Source organism: Hyaena hyaena, unplaced genomic scaffold, assembly GCF_003009895.1.
Source record: "Hyaena hyaena isolate Hyena2069 unplaced genomic scaffold, ASM300989v1 scaffold_70, whole genome shotgun sequence".
NCBI lineage: Eukaryota > Metazoa > Chordata > Mammalia > Carnivora > Hyaenidae > Hyaena > Hyaena hyaena.
Window position 1 is genome coordinate 817045 of NW_024080701.1, and position 19520 is coordinate 836564.

General features: G+C 53.8%; 1 protein-coding gene across 1 annotated transcript; it reads right to left on the bottom strand.

Moving 5' to 3' along the window:
- Positions 1 to 717: 717 nt before the first annotated feature.
- BMF (Bcl2 modifying factor) lies at positions 718 to 18365 on the bottom strand. Its single transcript, XM_039232930.1, is given in 7 exon segments — positions 718 to 1023; positions 13443 to 13603; positions 15308 to 15604; positions 17731 to 17817; positions 17820 to 17858; positions 18244 to 18299; positions 18301 to 18365. Coding segments are annotated over 7 exon segments (807 nt in total). The 3' UTR covers positions 718 to 921.
- Positions 18366 to 19520: the final 1155 nt, after the last annotated feature.

The window sequence follows — 19520 nt, forward strand, 5'->3', positions numbered from 1 at the left end:
TCCTGTAGGTGGGAAGGCCCCCACATTTCCCAGCCCCACTGCAATCCTGCCCCTTCATGCTCTAGAGTGCTGATCGTGGGGCAGGAAAGCAGTGTGCTGGCTGGGGCTTTTGAAAGAAGAGCTGACGAAGGCACAAGCTCCTGTCTATGGCATGATCATTGGCTCTTTGGCTCATCCGTGGTTGATGCCCGGCCAGTCCCAGGCAGCCAGTGGGAGCAGGGTTCTGCACCTCGGGACCAATTCTGGGGCCTCTGAGTGGGTCCAAGTAAGACTTGAGGCCTACCGGGAAGTTTGGTTCATTTTGCGGCACGTTTGAGGGGGTCCTTGGAGAAACCCAACCCTCCCTGAGGTCTTGCTGGAGATGACAGGGGCTGGGTGACAATCCCTGAGCCCTTGGGGCAGGCACTGTCTGTGCCAAAGGAGAACTCAGATACAGAGCTGGCGGACTGGCCTAGCGAAGTTGCTCAGCTGGAAAGCCCCTGGCCGAGGCCCTGGGGGATTAAAGCAGTCAGGTCTTGGCCCCGTCCACGGTGAGAGGCTCATAGTTTTGGTGCAGCCAGGAGTCTAACCCGGTCCCCTAATTTCTTAACCAAGCTCCTCTGGGAAAACTACAGTCCACTCGCCGGAGGACATCACTATGTGGTCATCTTCAACGGCTCACTGAAGACGTGATTTGTCAGAGCCCTCGGGAGGTCCCACATCACAGACACATCAGCCTCTACTTCAACAGTGTTTGACAACGGCCCTCATTCCCGGTGAGGTCCTGAACAGGGAAATAGGTCTCGCTTGGGTATGTCTTATGTACACAGAAACTTTTAAAACGCAAACACAAAACAGCAATGAACAGACTTCACAAGACGCGGGGTCAGTCCTCGCCGATGTCCTTCCTGTGATGGTCCATGCGGAGAGGGCGGCCCAGCCTCACCTGGGACCTGCCCCATTCCTGTTCTCTTCTGCATTCAGGGCCAGGTTGTGTAGGAAGAGGAGGATTTGCCACCACACTCGATTTCGGTTTTGCTGGTGCTGAAAGGGGGAGGAAAAAAAATCAACGTAACTCCTAAGCGTAGCCTGTAGCCTTGACAACACCTTATCATTCCCAATAAATGGTCAGATAGACAAGTCTGGGGGCAGCCTTTTAATGCTATCAGTAGAGCAAACCCTGGTGGGGGGGATGAGAGGAGTGGCCGATGAAGGGGGGGAGATAGTTGAGTTCTCCAAAAACAATTGCAGTTTTAACATTAAAAAGAAAAGACCAGGCTCTTTATGCATTGTGCATAGGAGGATTAAACTTTTCCCCTGCTTGCAGGATTTTCCAGAGTTTAGCCAAGTGCTGCTTTTAATCAGATTGGCTCCTGAGCCCCTCAAACCTCAGCTGCATGAACAACAAACTTTCTTCAGAAAGAAAGAGAAGCGTCCCCTCCCTCCCCCCAACTCCAAAGTAACACAGAGAACAAGGGGGGATGAGGGGGGGAGTCTCCATCTGCAAGTGATTTGACACTGTGAAGGTCAAAGGGTTAATCTTCAATTTAAACCACACTGCTGAGGCAGCAAAAATCTGATTTCATCCAGTGCAAACACGCACACACACACACACGCACACGCGCACACACACACACACACACATACACACACACACACACACTTGTGCGCCTGCCCTCTCTCCCTTCCCAGCATCTCCAGCTCAGTGCTGCCCTTTTTATAGCTGCTCTTGACAGTAAGCCATAAATAATCCCTCTTGGAGCGCTTTCCTACTGACTGGAGCCAATTAAACGTTAAGCAAGAACATACTTGAAAACAAAACAAAAACAAAGAATGCACACTACTCTCTGGGGGTTATCCCGGGTCCTACTGTCAGGCGGGGAAGCTGGGGGCAAAGGGCAGAGGTCAGTGGCTCTCAGGATTGCGGCTGGTGCCCCGCCCACACAGGTACCATTTCCCCCTAGGGCAGGGCGGGGGGGGGGGCAGCAGAGGCCCCAAAGGGACTGGGGTGGTGGAAGAGGGAGTCTTTGTTCTTTCTTTGTCTGCCAGGGCAGGAGGACTGGACAGGGGGCCCTCTCCGCAGGGTCCTCGGTGGGTAGGAGAATAAAAGCCAGTGTGCAGGAGGAAGCCAGCACGGGCTGGACCTCGATTACTTCAGTGGCCCTAGCAGTGAGCGTGTTCCTGTGAAGAGTCTACAGAGCCGGGGCCCTTCTTAGGCTGTCTTTAATCACTGCCCGGCCCCTATCAGGCAACTCCTCTTAGATGAAGGGGACAGGGTAAGTCAGTGGCAGAATGGAAAGTGAGCCCAGGTCCCCTGCCCCCTCAGAGCTTCATGGGCACGGCTGGCCCTGGCCTCCAGAACTTTCGCCAGGTACCCGGGTGGGTTCCCAACAGTGAGGGTTCCGTTCACCCTACCTTGGGCCACAAAGGGAAGGGGGGTGAGATGTCAACTGCGGCTGACCTCAGGGTCCTGCCAAGGTAGGTGAACAGAATGCCCCCACTACTGTCTGGGGCAACAGCATGTCCCTCCCCCTCGCCCTCCCTAAGGAATGGAGCCTGGAACACAACCCAGAAAGTTGGAGTCGCGGCTACTGCCAGGAGGGGAAATCGGGGTGTGCCACAGAGGAGTCCTGGCAGACTGTGCAGGGGAATGATGGCTTCCTTGTGTTTTGTAAACAAAGATGAGTAAAAAGAGGAAACACACCCGGCTTAACAAAATCTGGTTAGAGTAGAGCAGCGTGAAAATGAACTCAGCTGCAAAACCTGAAGACGATGGCCTGCCTGCAGCAGCTGGGCAGAGCACCCTCCTCCTGTTTCCAGCCCCCAGCTGCCGCCCTGGACAGGTGCAAAGGTCATTTGGCGGAACAGGAGGAAAATCCAGGAAAACACTGGCCCCAGGAGAGGCTGGAATTCCAAGTCTCTTCAGGTGCCTGTTTGAAAAGGCCAAGGAACAATAACAACCACGATCATGACAAGAATGGTAACACTGAGTGTACCAGGCTATGTTCAGAGTGTTTTATGCCCTTGCTTCTCAAAGTGTGGTCCATGGACCAGCAGCCTCTGCATCAGCTGGGAGCTTACTAGAAATGCAGGCCTACTGAATCAGAACGTACATTTTTTTTTTAATTTAAAAAATTTTTTATGTTTATTTATTTTTGAGAGAGAGACAAAGAGAGAGAGAGAGAGAATATAAGTGGGGGAGGGGCAGAGAGAGGGAGACACAGTATCTGAAACAGGCTCTAGGCTCTGAGCTGTCAGCATGGAACCCGACATGGGGCTCGAGCTCACAAACCGTGAGATCATGACCTGAGCCCAAGTTGGACACTTAACCGACTGAGCCACCCAGGCACCCCCAGAATGTGCATTTTTAACAAGATCCCCAGGTGACTTGGAGACACCTCCTTCTCAACTTTGGCCTTTTCAACAATCTTATGAGGTTGCTATATACTACCATCCCCAATTTAGATGAGAACATGGAAAGAGTTAGGTAACTTGGCCACATGGCTAGTAAGTGCCAGGGACTGAATTAATCCAGACTACCTGGCCCTAGAGCAATGTCCTTACCCATTATCATTGGGTTCTGAGTGCCAGCATATACCTTTCTTTATGCCAAAGCAGATCCTCTCTCCTCTCCTTCTCAAAAGCAGATCAAAAGAGCCCAATGGCCAAGGAAGGGAGTTTGGGGCCTAGGCCAATTCCATTTATGTATGCCTCAGTTTCCCCCCAAATTTCCCTAATGGAAGCCACCTGCTGCCTGGGTAACTTAATGGGCCCTGAGGTGTCTGGGGATGAGGCAATGCAGCATCCTCACTCCCATCATTTAGGGGTAGTGGGGTCCCCAGAAGCAGCTGTGGGCCAGAGAGTGCTGTCAGAGTGGAGGACTGAGGTCTGGCTGGGAGACACAGGCAGGCCTAGGTACAGGAGGCGGGGCATAGGCCCACCCTCGGGGAGGACCCAGGCCCCTTGCTTCTGCCTGTGACAGGCCTCAGGGTAAATAAATCAGCAAGGAAGGCCCTGTACGGACGGGATGGATGGCTCCCTGGGCCAGGGATCAGAGGACCTGCTGGAGGCCGGGATTTCCCACCAGCCTGTCTATGAGTCCTCACTTCCCTAGTAAGTGAAATGCAGGCATGGTATGAGGTCAGTGGTTCCTGAACCTGACTGTGTCACAGAATCCACTGAGGAGCTGTGACACATACAGAGTCCCAGGTCCCACCCAGACTGGCTGGGTCAGAATCCCCACCAAGAGGGTCCGGGAGTTTGTACACTGAACCAACTCCCTGGGTTGACAGTTTTTAAATTAGAAGTAACACTTATTGTCTATTTAGTCATAAAAGTAATACATGTTAACTGCAGAAAAACTGGAGCGACAAGACATGAGGGAAGAGAAAAGAAAATCACTCGTGACCCTATGGCCTGGAAGAAAACACTTCAGGACTTGGCATTTTTTTTCAGTCTCTCTCAATCTCTTCCCGTCAGAATAATGACTTGGCCAAGCCCCGGAGGTAAATCCGTCCCTGGTGGTTCTGAGGCGGCCAGGCCACAGACGGGGGCTCGGAAACCACTGAGGTGCTTTCCGACCCTAAGGCTTGTGCGGTAACGTTTGTCATTCCCGATTACCTTTGGGATCACAACCCAGAGTTCCCACAGCTGAGCCCAGCCTGCCTGTTGGAGGGTCTGGGTGGGCCCAGAGACCTGCAAGAGCAGGGCCTAGTATCCAGCGCACAGCCTCCGAAGTCCCTTCTCTGGGCACAAGCAGATGCCACGCAAATTCTACTCATTCTTCTTTTGCCACAGGGCAGCCCCTGAAAGGCCCTTTTCTAAAAGGAACCCAAGCTGCTTCCTACCAAGACCATCAAAGAATCCCTGATTATGAGGAACAACAATAAATACGATATTAAAAAGAATTTAAACTAAAGGAGAGACAAAAGACCTGAAGGGAGGCCAGTGAGAGAATAGTAAGAAGGAAGGAAATTGACATTCTCTGAACAGGAAGAGGAACACAAAGCCACCCAGACGCCAGAGAACATGCATCCTTCCAGGAGAAGGTGTGGAGGAGAAGGGGAGAAAGAAGGGGCAGCCAGGAAAGACTATGCTTGGCCTCTGGCTCTCAGGCACTTGGCAGGGCACAGAGCACAGAGTCTGAGATCAATGAATGCCACCTCCCCTACCCCACCCTCCCCCGGGAACAAGGCCCAACTCTCCCAGACTCAGCTTGCACACCCCTCTAAGTCGGAATCTGCCCCCCCCCCAAAAAAAAAGGGAGGGTTCTAAGAATTCATAGTTAGGGTACCTTCAGAAATAGGAGGGTGAGGTACAGGGGATGGGAAGCTGCTGGGACTTTAAGCTTACACCAAGCAGCCCTCGAATTCAGAGCTTAGAGGATAGAACCAAGGCACAGCGGGATAAAACAGAAGTGAATGGCCCAAGGGAAAGGGTCCCAACAGAGTGGATGAAAACATCTTTCGGGGTGCCTGGGTGGCTTAGTCGGTTAAGCGTCCGACTTTCGCTTGGGTCATGATCTCGCGGTTCGTGGGTTCAAGCCCCGCGTCGGGCTCTGTGCTGACTGCCAGCTCAGAGCCTGGAGCCTGTTTCAGTCTGTGACTCCCTCTCTCTCTGACCCTCCCCTGCTCATGCTGTCTCTCTCTCTCTCTCCTAGAAATAAACAAAACATTAAAAAAAAAAAGAAAACATCTTTCATTAAGAGAGCACAGCCAGGCAGTGGAGAGCCTAGGGTTCTTCTCTGACTCCGTCCCGTTTTCTGGCGTCCTCTCGCGGTTGGCGGAGGAAGGCAATCAGCTGGCAAGCGTACAAGGTACGGTAAGGGAATGCACAGCCATGCATCCTGTGTAACAGGGAACACGCAGGGACACAAAGTAGGTCCTCAACATGTGCACGCTGGACCAACTACAGCACAGTCAGCCTCGTACGATAACCCACTTGTCTGAGGCCAGGAACAACCGATGTCTGGCTGGGTCTAAAGATGTACTTAATGTGACAGCATCAGCCTCTCGCCTGGGGAGAGGCCCAGCTAGTAACAGGCTTTTTTTCTTCTTTTTTGAAAAAGAGCTGGCTGTGGTGTCTGACAAGGTTGGACTACACAAATCAAACTCTGTTTCATCCCACGTGGCCTCTGCCCTAAGCACAAAGAGCGTCCCCTCCCTCCCCGGATAAGAATCTCCCTCTGCCTCTCTCCCTCTGGATCCAATTCACACCCTCTGGGGGCTTTGTGTGTCACCGGTGTCCAGATGCTCTGGCACAAAGTGAATTCACCCCAAAGAACTAGAGGAAAGAGCAAAGCTACGCTGCGGCCCTGCTGGAAAAGAACCCTGCCAATTTACCAGACAGCAGTTTATAATATCTCATACTTTTTCCCATCTTCCCATTTGCTCTTCACAAGGATCTAGGACACAGAAAGAAGAGGTAGGATCAATCTCATTTTGCAGATGGGGAAGCAAAGGCTCTGAACCATTACCCTAAGCAAGTTAGTTGGGAGACAGGGCGGGGGGGTATTTGGAGCCCCGAATTGTGACTCCAGAGCTATGTTTTTCCACTAAAATATTACAGTGTGTTTATTCACATCATGAAAACAGTACTAACTTTTCAAAGAGAATCGCCACGGAACTGCTCCCCTAGTATGCTTAAAGACATTGTTTCCACATCATTAACTATTTAGTAAGGATGCTGTGGACCAGAAAAAATAAACCTTTCAGAGGCAGGGCTAAGGGAAGATCAAACAGAAATAAAGCTAAAACTGCTCCGAAATGATAACTTCAGATCATGTTCTGAAGCCACGCTCAGTTTCTTTAAAATGAAGAGTTTCACATGTGCTGTTTTACAGGGAGACACGCTCTCCAAAGTGACCCTTTCCCACCTCTTCCCTTTAGCCATCACACTCTCAACTCCGCGGGGCAGAGGCTGAGGGAAAGAGCCTTGCCACCGGGAAGAGGAACGCAGAGTTAAGAGACCCTTGAGGAAAATTCCACTTGAAAGAAGTCGAGAAGACAGTTTTGTTCATTTCAGCAAGCTTTTATCCAGCACCCGACTGAGCTAAGCCTTTCGAAGGACGCAAAGATGAGCAAGATGTAAGCTGTCCTCAACGATTTTACAATCTGAAGGGAAGAAAACAAGAGCAGAGAACGCAGTTTTACAGGAGGCAGAGTGGGGTCAGGGCAGTAAGCGGGCGTCTCTCAGGCTCTTGTTTTCTAGGAGGCGCCTGCTGAGAACAGAGGTAGGCAGTGGGAAGACCAGGGCTGTAGGATGAGTCACAGCTGTGTGGCTCCCAGCGCAGCCCACATAACTTGGGCACGTGGTCTCCCTTCTCTGAGCCTCAGTTTCCCATAAAATGGGGATAATGGGGTCTAGAAGTACCAGGTGGCTGTGGCGATCAAACATGGAAAATAGGGGAGCCTGGGTGGCTCAGTGGGTTAAGCGACCGACTTTGGCTCAGGTCATGATCTCACAGTTTGTGGGTTCGAGCCCCATGTTGGGCTCTGTGCTGACAGCTCAGAGCCTGGAGCCTGCTGCAGATTCTGTGTCTCCCTCTCTCTCTGCCCCTCCCCCACTCGTGCTCTGTCTCTGTCTCAAAAAGAAATGAACTATTTAAAAAAATTAAACAAAACAAAACAAAACAAAAAACCAAGGAAAATGGGTGTATGGACTTAGGCCTGGTGGCCGCACTGAGCAGCTCGCTCTCCACGGTGAGGACAAGGAAAATCGGGGACTCCACTTAACCTTGCTGAGCACTTCCCTCAATGCCTGGTGCTCAGAGCGCCCCCCCAGGGAGCACTGTCTTCTCAACAGGCTTAGGAAGTCCTGGGGAAATCCCTGACTTTTCACGCAGACATGGGCCAAGACAGCTAGAGGTGGCTGGGCTCAGGATTCCAGGCTGCCAAGCTGAGCAAAGGACTCTGAAACCCACAAGGCAACCCCTTGGGCCCGGTGGCCCACTGCCCCAGAAAGCTTCCGACGCAGACCCGTGGGAGGAACGAGCGACGACGTGGCAAAACGGAAAAAGAAAAAAAATACCCCTTGCCAAGAGCTTCCTCAGCGCAGCCAGCAGGCGCAACTGGGACGCTGAAGCCACTGACTGCCACCATGGCAACACCAATCACTTCTTCAAGGAAGAAAGGGCAGCCTGGGGGCAGCCTGAGGCCAGCAGGTTCTCAGTGGAAGACAGGAGGGCTTCCTCTAAAGCAAGGGCAGGCCACTGGCTTCAGCCACTGGGGGGTGGGGGGTGGGCCAGGGCCATGTGCCCCTCCCACATCCCCAGAGCCCAGTGCTACATCTCCACAGCCTCTGGGGGCAGAAACTAGTGGGGCCCTCACTTGGCTTCCCCCCTCGATGGCCCCGGTTCCCTCGGCCTGAGAACTGCTCCATCGAACTACTGAACAACTTCTTAAGAACTCATGAAGCAACCCTGGGGTATATGCTCTGGCCAAGGGTGAGGGAGAGAGGGGACTGAGGAGTGGCAGATCCGCTGTGCTTCTCCAAGGCCATGGAAAAGGAACCCCAAGGCTCTGACTTCCAAACTGGAGCCTTGGAAGCGGGCTGTTCTCGTCCTGCCTGGGGCCAGTTCCCTGGACGGTACAAGGCAAGCTAAGCATGGAAGAAGGCTGGACCCTCCTCCTCACCACATACACTGAGTGTTCTCGTTCTGGTCAGGGAACATGCCCTCTTGGCTGCCAGACATGATCAAAAGGCAAAACAAACATTTTTCTTTATTCTCCTTTTCTAGTACCTCTCCCAACCCCTCCTCTCTCCCATCATCTCCCTTCCCCCCTAAGGGGGGGCAAATAAACCAACAACTCCCATTCCCAAGGCCTGGCTTTGGTGGCGAGGGAATGAACTATCCGGAACTCTAAGGCCCTTCTCCTGGAAGAGAGAGTAGTCAGGTGCAGAGTTGTGTGGGGAACTCGGCCTCTAGTCAGCCACGCTGATGACTCAGAAGCTAAATATAGTGAGCGATATAAACAGAGCCAGCCACAGAGCAAACACAGGGCCCCCAAGCCCGGGCCTGGCTCTCACGCACAGAGGCCCTCCACGGCCCCTCCCCCAGCCTCACTCTTCCCCAGGCGCCCTCCGAGGTAGACCTCCCACTGCTGGAACAGAGGCTGGCTCCACAGAGACCTTCCCACTTTAAGGTCAAATCTCTGGGGCTCCTGCCCAGGGCTGCCACATCTAGGGCCTGAACAACCTCATTAGCCACAGTGTGAGCCCCCAAACCCACTCAGCAACAAGGAGGGCATCCCAAAGGGTCAGGAAGCAGTCAAGGGCCCCTGAACAATGGGGATCCAGGCTGTTGGCAGATGTAAACACCACTCTGGGTACGACTTCCAAATGAGCTCCCCAAGAACTATCAAGACAGGTCCAAGCAAAATCCTAACATCATCTTTTGACACATTTCCCAAAGTGTTAAACTGTCCACACCTTAATAGTTATATGTATTACAATCTCCAACAGGCTTTCAAATTTGTTCTGCTAGGTATCAGAAATCAAGGCTCAGAGAACTTAAGTAATTTGCCCATGGACCCAGAACTCATCAGTGACAGAGGTGCTGGAGGAGACCATGGTAGGAGGAATGGAAAGAAACCAGAGCCCACACCTTCTGACCAGAGCAGCCCAAGAACACAGTGAGGAAGCAAACTTGTACCTTCTGTTTGCTGCTGACGCTGGACAGACACAAAAACACCAGGGCACCTTCACAGAACCTGAGTCAAGGTAGACCATGGTCAGCAGACCATGAGAGGTCACCTGCTGCAAAGGAACAAAGAGAGGAACGTTCCACTCCCGGCCTAGTCAAAGGAAGACAGGCATATGACCAGGTTGGAAAAGGCTTTTATCTCCAGTCACTTGGCCTCCAACTCTCTTGCTGCTTTGGAAACCCAAAGAGCTGACAGCAAGCACCTCACTGACACTGATCTTCTGCCTTCAAATCCTCTCCTTTCTGTCCAGAGGGGTCACTCTGAACTGATTGCTTGGGAAACTGGGCTAGAACCCCACCCTGCATGCTCTCAAGGAAGCATATTGGGAGGGCTTATGGCCAGCAAAAACTGACATCCAGTGGAATTTGCAACCTTTTGAATCTGAGGTCATGGCACTCAATTTGCCATAATGCCATCCTACAACGCACAAGCCCATCACTGTACTCCCTCCCCTCGCCCCCCCGCATCCACTCTAGTCCACATCTCCTAGGAGGAAGGTTTCCCCTGATATAAAAAAAGAATAACAGGTCCATAACCAGGGACAAAAAGTGGGAGCTCACACTCCTTACAGGACTCAGGGACCAATGGCCACTGTTTGGTTTTCAGACACCATCCCAAATCTGAGGAGAAAGGAAATGGCCAACCCCACTCAATGTCTTACTACCTCTTGAGTTGTGTTTCTTGGCTCTCTAAACTCAGCCTATAATGATGAGGAATGACCATCATTCTTTGAGGAGAAATGTATAAGGCCGAGTTCTACATACAGTTGAACAGCATGGACACCAATTTCTCTGTGCAGGGTGGGTGGAGGGGAGCTCAGGGGAGGCAGCTCTGCTAAGGGATCAGCGTGATGGGAAGAGTGGAAAAGTACTCAACTGTGAACTGACAAGAACAAATGTGAGAGATGATCAGGCTTATAGACACACGAGAAGAAGCTAGCATTAAAGAGTACCTACTGTGTGCCTGGAACTTTCATTGGTGTTTTCTCACTTAATAATCACAATAAAATTCTGTGGGATTAGCTCTAATTTATAGAAGAGGTGATATGCTTGGCAAGGTCAAGTGCCTTCCTGATGGCTAGCAGGTAGCAGAGCTGGTATTCACACCTGGGACCTCTGACTCTGGACTCAAAGCCTAGAGACTTAATCTTAAAAATCCTAGTGCCTCTGCTTCCTTGCCTGCAAGGAATAGGGAAGGGAAGAGAGAAAGAAAATAAAAGAATGTAAGAGTCACAACAGCACTTTCTAGATATGAAATATTGGACTGTGGTTTATGTAATAATCAAGGTCAGAAAATGACTCACTTCTTAAAACTAGCTGCTAAGGGGCGCCTGGGTGGCTCAGTAGGTTAAGCACCTGACTCTTGATTTCAGCTCAGGTCATGATCTCGAGCCCTGAGCCCCAAATCCCATGTTGGGCTCTGCACTGACAATGAGGTGCCCGCTTGGGATTCTCTCTCTCTGCCCCTCCCTCACTCTTGTGTACGCACATGGGCTCTCTCATGTGCTCCCCCCCCCATTCTCAAAATAAATAAACTTAAAAAAAAAAAAAAACCCAAAAAACTATCTGCTAAAATTCCTCTGCGTGCCAGGGTCCCATCTGCCTGTAGCCATCATTCTAGTCCTTCCCGCAGGATGAGCTCCTGGAGAAGGCCTGTGAGCAGGGTTAGTGGGGAGGACAGGGTTAAAGGCAAGAGGATTCCACAGACAAAAAGGCTGGTTCTCTGTAATGGAAAATTTGGGGAAACCAGCTCTGGGCTGGAAAGGCTTCGCTGACCAGCCTCCTGCCACTGTGAGGTAGGAGTAGACGGCAGGCAGGAGGGAGAGGGGCACAGGGAACTCAGGAGCCAGTTTTGGGTGAGGTGCAGAGCAGGGGGGACTCTCCTAACAGTTCTCCTTCTGGCTCTGCTGCTTTGCCCCTCCCCCAGGCTGGGGCGGCTCTGGCTGATAACTGAAAGCTGCCCTCAGAGAGGCAGCCCTGGACTGGGGGAAATGATGCCAAGCTGCAAAGAGCAGGGTCGGACCTTGGGATGAGGGCCTTCTCCTCTCTTTCAGGACTGAGTCAGCAAGAAAGGGCCCTGGGCTACATTCTAGTCCTGTCCTCACAGCCTGCCACCAAGCCCACAGGGGCTCACCAACGGAGGGAGGGATATTCTGGGAAACCACCGTTGAGAGAGATGAGGTCTACTGGGATCGAAGAAAAGTACCTTCCAGACAGTCCTCTAGTTGAGTCCCGGAGACCCACAGCTCCCCTGTCCTCTAGAGGCTCCAGCACCAGGACTGGGAGCTGTGAGCTCGTCTCAGCCACAGGCCTGCAAACCAGGCTAGAGTGAACGGACAGGAAGGAGGCCAAGAGCCGGAAATCCAGAATCAGAGTGAGTCCACACGTGGACTGAAGGGGAGACTCGAAGCCAAGTTTCCCGAAAACAATCAACGGAGGGACTGGGGACTGAAGCGTGAGGCCAAAGGAGAAAGCTAAGCTGCCTTATTATCCAAACATAGGGCCACCCTCTCTTCCAGGTCACTGAGGGACTGGCAGAGTCGACCAGGATCAGGTCTAGCCCTAGATTTCCCTCAGAGCTCTTTGGCAGAAGCCATTCACCATATCTAACCCACAATGGTCTGTTCTCAGGAGACCAAAAGACAACTTCTCTTTCCTCTGGTGCTGGCAATGGTTTGGCCCTTAAGTCAGACCTACTCAGATCACCTCAAGGTACCCATCTAACGTCAGGGTCTGCCCAATAGTGATGTTATTTATTCTCTTGATCTTGTGCACGAGCACGCACGCACGCACACGCACGCACACACACACACACACACACACACACACAGCCGCTGGGACAGTCCCAGAACGTGTTCGTTTCCAGGTGGCGCGCCTTCACTCTAGAGGCAGTTGTGCTAGCACGGATTCATCAGTCGGCTCCTCTCCCTGCCTTGGCAGTCATCCAGAAAGCCAGCCCAGAGAGGAAGGGTTAAGTGCCTGGGGGCTGGCCCAGACATGGGCCAGAGCAGGGCAGCCTCCAGCCCGTGGCACGGAGGGCTCCTCCAGCACGAGCCTGCCGGCCGCCGCCTTTGTTGATGGACTCTGGCACATGCTCGACTGACACGCGATGCTCCGCCCCGGCGGGGCTGGTGCCAGGCTGCCGGCCAAGCGCCCGCCCGTCTGGAGAGACTTTCCGAGGTACGCTCTCCAGAGTCCCAGGTCCCGGCTCCCAGACATAGACAATGAGGAGCAGCCTCCCCAGCTGGAAAGTGTCAGGTTACAACCGGTTCCACCACTTTCCCCCACTCAGGCCCATCCCTCAGCCCCGGTTACCCAGTTCCCCCTGCACCTCGGCTGGCCAGGCACCCCCAACTGTCCAGGTTCGCTGCAGCACCCTGAAAACCCTCCCCGTAGGTCTGCCAGAGACAATCTCCCAAGGCGGCCTCAAGAAGACAGTTTGTGGAGCAGAGCTGCGGAAAGCCACCCCAGTCCCCAGGAGGGATTGTGGCGTCTCTTGACAAACCTCGGGACAAATGGCTCTTTGGAAGCCGAGCTAAGAGAGGGCAGGTAACCAATGTGGTGCTCTGAGATGAGGGCAAGGGTACTCATCTTGCCAGTAGGGCCCATCTAGTCGGTGGGAATCATAATAGCCGAGGCCAAAGCTCTGGCACCATATCCTCAAGGCCTGGCAGAGACAGAGTTGCCGAGGCAGATCCTGGCCCCCCCAGCCCCAGCAGACTCTCCCCCTCCTCCCCCCGCCCCAAGCCCCCATGCCTACTTGCTGCATATGAAGCCGGTGGAACTGGTCTGCAATGCACTGAAGCTTTCGGGCAATCTGTACCTCTGCTCGATGTTGCCAATGCCCTTCAGGGGGCTGCTCACCAAGGGGCAAGCCTGCCGGGAAACTGGCAGGGAGAGGAAGCCGGTAGCCAGCGTTGCCTGAAAAGACAGAGGGAGGGCCCACACCTCAGCATACTCCACAACGGTACCACCCACCCCGTGCCTGGTGCTCCTGGCTGAGCCTCTTATCAGGGTGCTCCACCCAGTTTGGATAGCCTGACCTGCCTGCTACCCAAGCGTTGAAAAGCTGATGCTGGGGCACCTGGGTGGCTTAGTCGGTTAAGCGTCCGACTTTCGCTTGGGTCATGATCTCGCGGTTCGTGGGTTCAAGCCCCGCGTCGGGCTCTGTGCTGACTGCCAGCTCAGAGCCTGGAGCCTGTTTCAGTCTGTGACTCCCTCTCTCTCTGACCCTCCCCTGCTCATGCTGTCTCTCTCTCTCTCTCCTAGAAATAAATGAAAAAAAAAAAACGTAAAAAAAAATAAAAAAAAAAAAAGAAAAGCTGATGCTCAGAGGACAGGAGGGAATGGTCGTAGCCTTCCCTGTAGTTCTCTGGTCATGGGCAGTGCCAGGGCAGAAGTAATACGTGTGGGCAAACTTGCCAGCCCTCTGTCCTTATTTACCAAGCAACGCTTGGCCACAATTTATTTTTCATGCGGTAGCAGGTTGAAGCTCTGCTCTGGAAAAGCACTGGAGGCAGCTCTCCGGAGTTCCTGGGTTGAGCAAAGCAAGGAAGAGAAAGAGAAAACCAAAATGTGCCTTGGCTTTTGCCTCTGGCCCGGCTCAGGTCCTGGAGCCCTGGGCAATGGAACTAAAACTAGGGAGGGAAAACTCCTCAGACCCAGCGGAGAGCCAAGTTCCTCTCTGGAGGAGCCCCAGGCCAGACCACAAGACCTCGAGACCGGCGCTGCACCCTGACCAAATGCTGGCAATCGAGCTGCGAGCTGCCACTAGGGGTGCCCGCCTCCTCCTCCTCCCTGCGTTCCTTCTTCCCGGCAGGCCTGCCTTATCCATCTTCTCAGACTCCCGAAAGAACTACGGGGTAGCTCCCTCCAGGAATAACTGCAGTGTCTCCTCAATATGCTCCATCGGACATAGCAAGAGGGCTTCTGAACCTTTCCCCTCCCTCCATAAGCTATTGTGCTAAAAGAAGAAAGCAGACTGAGTGTCTAGCACCATCCCTTTGCCTGAGGAGGGACATGTTACCCCTAAAACAAACCATTTAAGCCCACAAATGAAGGGGTCTTGTCTGATCGAGCCTTGGAAACGGCCCCTCTGCTGGCATTGAGCTCCGGCAGGCCCAACCTCTTTCTCCAGTTCCCCTTCCAAGGCCAGAAAGTCCCAAGTGACACCTTGTGCCTTCAAAAACCTTCCCTCCCGGAAAGGGCTGGGTTTTTCCCTTCAGTGTCAACAGCGAGTCACAGATCCCCCAACCCTCTCCCGGGTAATGTTGGCCAATTTACGGAAGGAATACCACTACCAGGACACAAAAGGTTGGGCCACGCCACGGGCCACGGGATGTAAGAGCCGAGGCCCAGGTACCCTCTCTCTGACCCAAGAAGACACCCTAGACCCAAGGATCCCTGCCAAAAGGGACAAAAAGGCAGAAATAATGGCATAGCAATTTGCCTTTGGTGGATCACAGGTGAAGAGCAAGAGCAGAGAAGCACGGGGACAAGAGTCAAGGAATCAATAGCCTCTGCTCAATTTGGGGAAGGAAATAACAAAGCGCAGGTTTGGGGAGGGGAAGTCCCCTCTTTTCCCCCAGTCTCTATGGGAGGAGTCCTGAGGCTAAGAGCACTCACCATAAAAGAGTCGCTGGGGTTCTTCGGTCACCCCACAAGGCAGCATGACACCCTGACTCGGGGAGGCCGGACTGAGGGTCTGGGTAGCCTTGTCCTCCTGGCTGGTGGGTCGAAGCCCAGGGCCGCAGCAGTGGGTGAGAGGGAAGAGCTGCAGGTGGCTGAGGGGGCAGTCCAGCTGGCTCTGGGCAAACAGGTTAGCAGACAGCAAGCTCCCAGGCTGGCTCCCCGGCTCCCCATCCTCTGGCTGGAACACGTCATCCTCCAGCTCCTCCACGCACTGAGGTGGCTCCATCTCCCCTGCTAGGGTGCAATGCAGGCATCTGGGGTGCTGCCCCCCCCACCCCACGCCTGGCCAAACCTGAAAGATTCCCTTCCCTTTCTCCTTTCCCTTCTATCTGAGGAAGCGGGGTCAGGTTCTGGTGACAGACAACCTACTGATAAGGCACCACCGAGGATGCCACCCTCCCCAAATGTGGCCTGCCTCACTGTTCAAGGATGCTCCACACCTCCTCCCTGGCCCTTCCCAGAGCTGCCCCCACTTTGGCCTTTTCTTTTGACCCAGGCGGGTTCTGGTCATGAAGTCTGACTGCTATTGGCTCTGAGCAATAGCAAGGGTATGATCAACCACGACACGTACTCAGGACACCCAGGGACATGTCAACAGGACTAAGCCCTGCGAGTGGCTGTGGGAGGGCAGAGGGCGCTGTGACTGGCTGTACACACAGTGCTCACCACAAACACACACACACACACACACAGCCCTGAGAAGTAACAGCCAAAGGCTCAGTCTGGATCTAGGCTCAGCAGCAAAAACAAAAGCAAGCAATCCTCGGCAGCCAGGTTCCCTCCAAACCTGCTAAGCCCCTCCCAGCTGCCCAATCTCCTCTAGTCCCCACCCCCTGCTTGCTCAATACAACAGGCTCCCTGGTGTGGTAAGAGTGTGTGTGTCCCAGGAGAAAGGGCAGAAAGACCCAAGTTAGTCATTGCTCACTCAGCAAAGGGGAGGTGTGTGCCCACCACGGCTTGGCCTAGAGGGTAGGTCCGACATCTAGGAAAGTGGCCAGCCTCTCCCAGCTCACCAGCCTCCATGACTACTCACTAGTCTCCAGGAGTTCAGTCTTCTTTTCCCACAGCCTCCCATTCCTGTCAGCGCTGAACCTGAGATTATTATAACCTTCCTCACAGAAGGAAGTGAAATTCAGCCCTCTTTCTGTGATCTCACTCACTGCCTATGTACTGGTCAGGTTGTTGATAGGAGTTTCTTGGCGATAAAGAAGTTCCCCTTGCTCCACCTGATGGCTCTGGGAAGTCTGAGTTTGGAGCTACCCAGCATCTTGAGCTCCCAACTCAGCCCCCTACACACACAGGGGGCACCTGTTAGGGCCCCCGGGGCCGCCAAAAGCAGCAACTACCTGAATGGTTAAGGATACAGAGAGACACTGCTCATCAGACTCAATTAGAGATCCCCTGGGAATTCTCTCAGCCTCTTCCCTTTGAAGAACAAGCCAAATGGTCTGTGGCTTGGTAAAGTACTGAAAGGAATCTCAGTTAAATTCAGAATCTTGGTTTTCCCAAATGCAAGCGCTCTCTGAGGTGCTGGCTTCAACTCTCCCTCCATCCCAATGGAGGATGGAGCAATGTATGGTCCTATCTCTGTCCTCTTCCCTGGGGAGGAGACGCCCACTTGGATGGCAAAACGGGCACACGGTGTTCTTTGTAAAGCATTTCCCAAAGAAAAGTGGGCGATATTCAGCTTATCAGCACAAGGAAACAAAGTTTCCTTCTGAACCAAGGGCCATCTTGCCAGTCACCTGGCAGGGGCTCCCCTCCTGCCCCTCAACCTTCTCTCTACAAGCTGGCAATCCCAAACTAAGAAGGGGCCCTCCAAAGCTAATCGCAAGCAGGAGTCATTGTCTTGGTCTTTCCTTTGAAGCCGGTCGCCTCCCCCTCTCCCTCCCCCTCCCAGCAAAGCCCCAAAGTTCAAACCTTGCCCGGACTGGACTGTGGGGGAAATGCGGCCATAGGGTGTGTCTCTGCAAGCCCTGGGGACCCTACCCATTCTCCACAGGAACTGCAGGTGGCTCTTCTGTAAGTGGGAGCCTCTAGAGGGGTGCTGGGCAAGGTCAAGTGTAAACTGGAATACGGTAAAGAGACCTCTTCTCCCCTTGCTGAGGAGGTGATGTCCAAACTGGTAGGAGGAGCACACTTCCTGAGAGCACTGCCTGGGAAGGCTTTATTCCTAGCAAGGGGAACCAAAGCCCGCTGGAGCCATCCCAGCCCCTAAGGGCTCTAACAGGGATGCTGAACTTAAGACTCCTCCTCCTAGAAGGCAGTAGCCACGCACTCTGAACTCCAACAGCAGTTAAAATCTCGGAAAGCACACATACAAGCATACACACGCACCCACACAACACACAGCAGACCTGGATGACTCCAGGAGAGAGTCTCCGCCTCCGAGTCGTGATGCCAGGGCTCCGCGCCAGGGTCCAGCGTGACGAACACTCGGGGGCTTGGCGCCCAGACTCAACTGGGAAGGAGGGAAAGAGCCCAGCTGTTAAGGAGAGGGGCCTTCAGACTCCGCAGGGAGGCAGGACGCCCCACAACTCCCTGTCCTACCCCAAAGTCAGATCCAGAGGCCAGGCGGTTCACCGGAGCCCAGGACTTCTCAGCAGTGCGCCGCAGGTTCCCCCACCCACCTGGACCCAACTCCTTGCAGTCAGAAATGCTACTACCTTCAAGTTCCCTCGTGGAGCAGCGCACTAGATGAGGGTTCTGTACCCCGCTCCCGCACCCCAGCGCTCCAGTCCTTCATAGTCACCTCACACGCCCGCAGCCCAACCCTTCCCGGGCCCCCACGCGCAGCGCGATTCCACTCCCCACTTCCCCGAGGAGGTGCGATCCAACTCCGCTCGGCCCCCGGCCGCTCGCGCGCTCACCGGGCTGCGGCGAGTGGCGGGAGGCGCTGGCAAGGGCGGCAGCGGCAGCTGGCGGGCTGGCGCGGGTGGAGGCCACTGTGCACCGCGCGGTATTGTTTCCAAAATACGCCCGCTCGGGGCATCCCGCAAACAGCTGATGAGACCCCGCCCCCCGCGCGTCACGTCCACGGCTGGCCAATGGCGAGTGGAGCCCCAAGTCCCGGGCTGGGCGGCTGCCAGGGACGGTCACGAATGTACGAACCTTCCCTTGGAAACATTGCAAGGGGCCGAGCGAAATTCCGGCTCCCATCAGAAACGCAATTGGAGCGCCATAGTCCGAGCAGATACCGTTCCTAACGCAAGCTCGGGAAGGACTGGAGAGTCCCTGAGTCCTCTCTGTTAGAAGGGAGAGAGGGGGCGCCAAAGTGACTTTTATCTTCTTTTTCTCTGGGATGGCCGGAATAATTACGGAGCGCCCACACGGGAGGGGAGGAAAGCCGGAAGCTTTCAGACTCGGCTGGCGGTGTCCGCTGGGTGCAAGGTGCGGGTCCCTGTGGATCCCGGTGTGGTAGCAAAGCACCCTCCCTCCTGCCTAGGCTGTCAGAAAAAACTCCAGGCGCAAATCTGTAGAATGCATGAGAACACGTGTGTCTGGCGTAGTTGCTGGGAGACGTTTAGATCAAACACATCCAAAGGGACCAAAGGCTGAGGAGAGGAGAGACCAAGAATTCAAGGGCTGCTTGAGCATTTGACACACATCCTGTTTATGGCAGCGTCCTGGGGGTGGTGCTGGTTGATGCCTACAGAGTAATGTGTCCTGCAGAGCGTGTACCCTCAGGGAAGGGAGTCCCCAGGCCATTTCACGAACATTTATTGAATACTTTCGTTGTGCCAGATCCTGAGTTAGGAGCCAAACACCTGGTGCCTGTCCTCAGGGAGCTTGCAGTTCACTCAGAAAGGAAGATTTGGAAATAATGGCCTGTGGCATGAAATGTGTTAGTTTTCAGGGACAGTGACTACCCGGAAGGTGCAGAAAAATTCAGAATGCAAAACACTGGGGAAAGCTTCAGAGAGATGGATTTTGAGGTGGGCGTTGAAGGATGGGGACATTTTTCAATGAAGAAAACCAGACCAAGCAGCCCAGGCCTAGCACACAGAATAAAGTGCTGAACTGGACATTCTGCCCTGGGAGCACCACAGGCTGGACGAGGAGGGCACCCCAAGATTTGGGGGGGGCATGGGTAGGTAGATTCAGGTCAGAGTACATAGGTGTCCCTGCAATTCCAGGCTGGAGAATC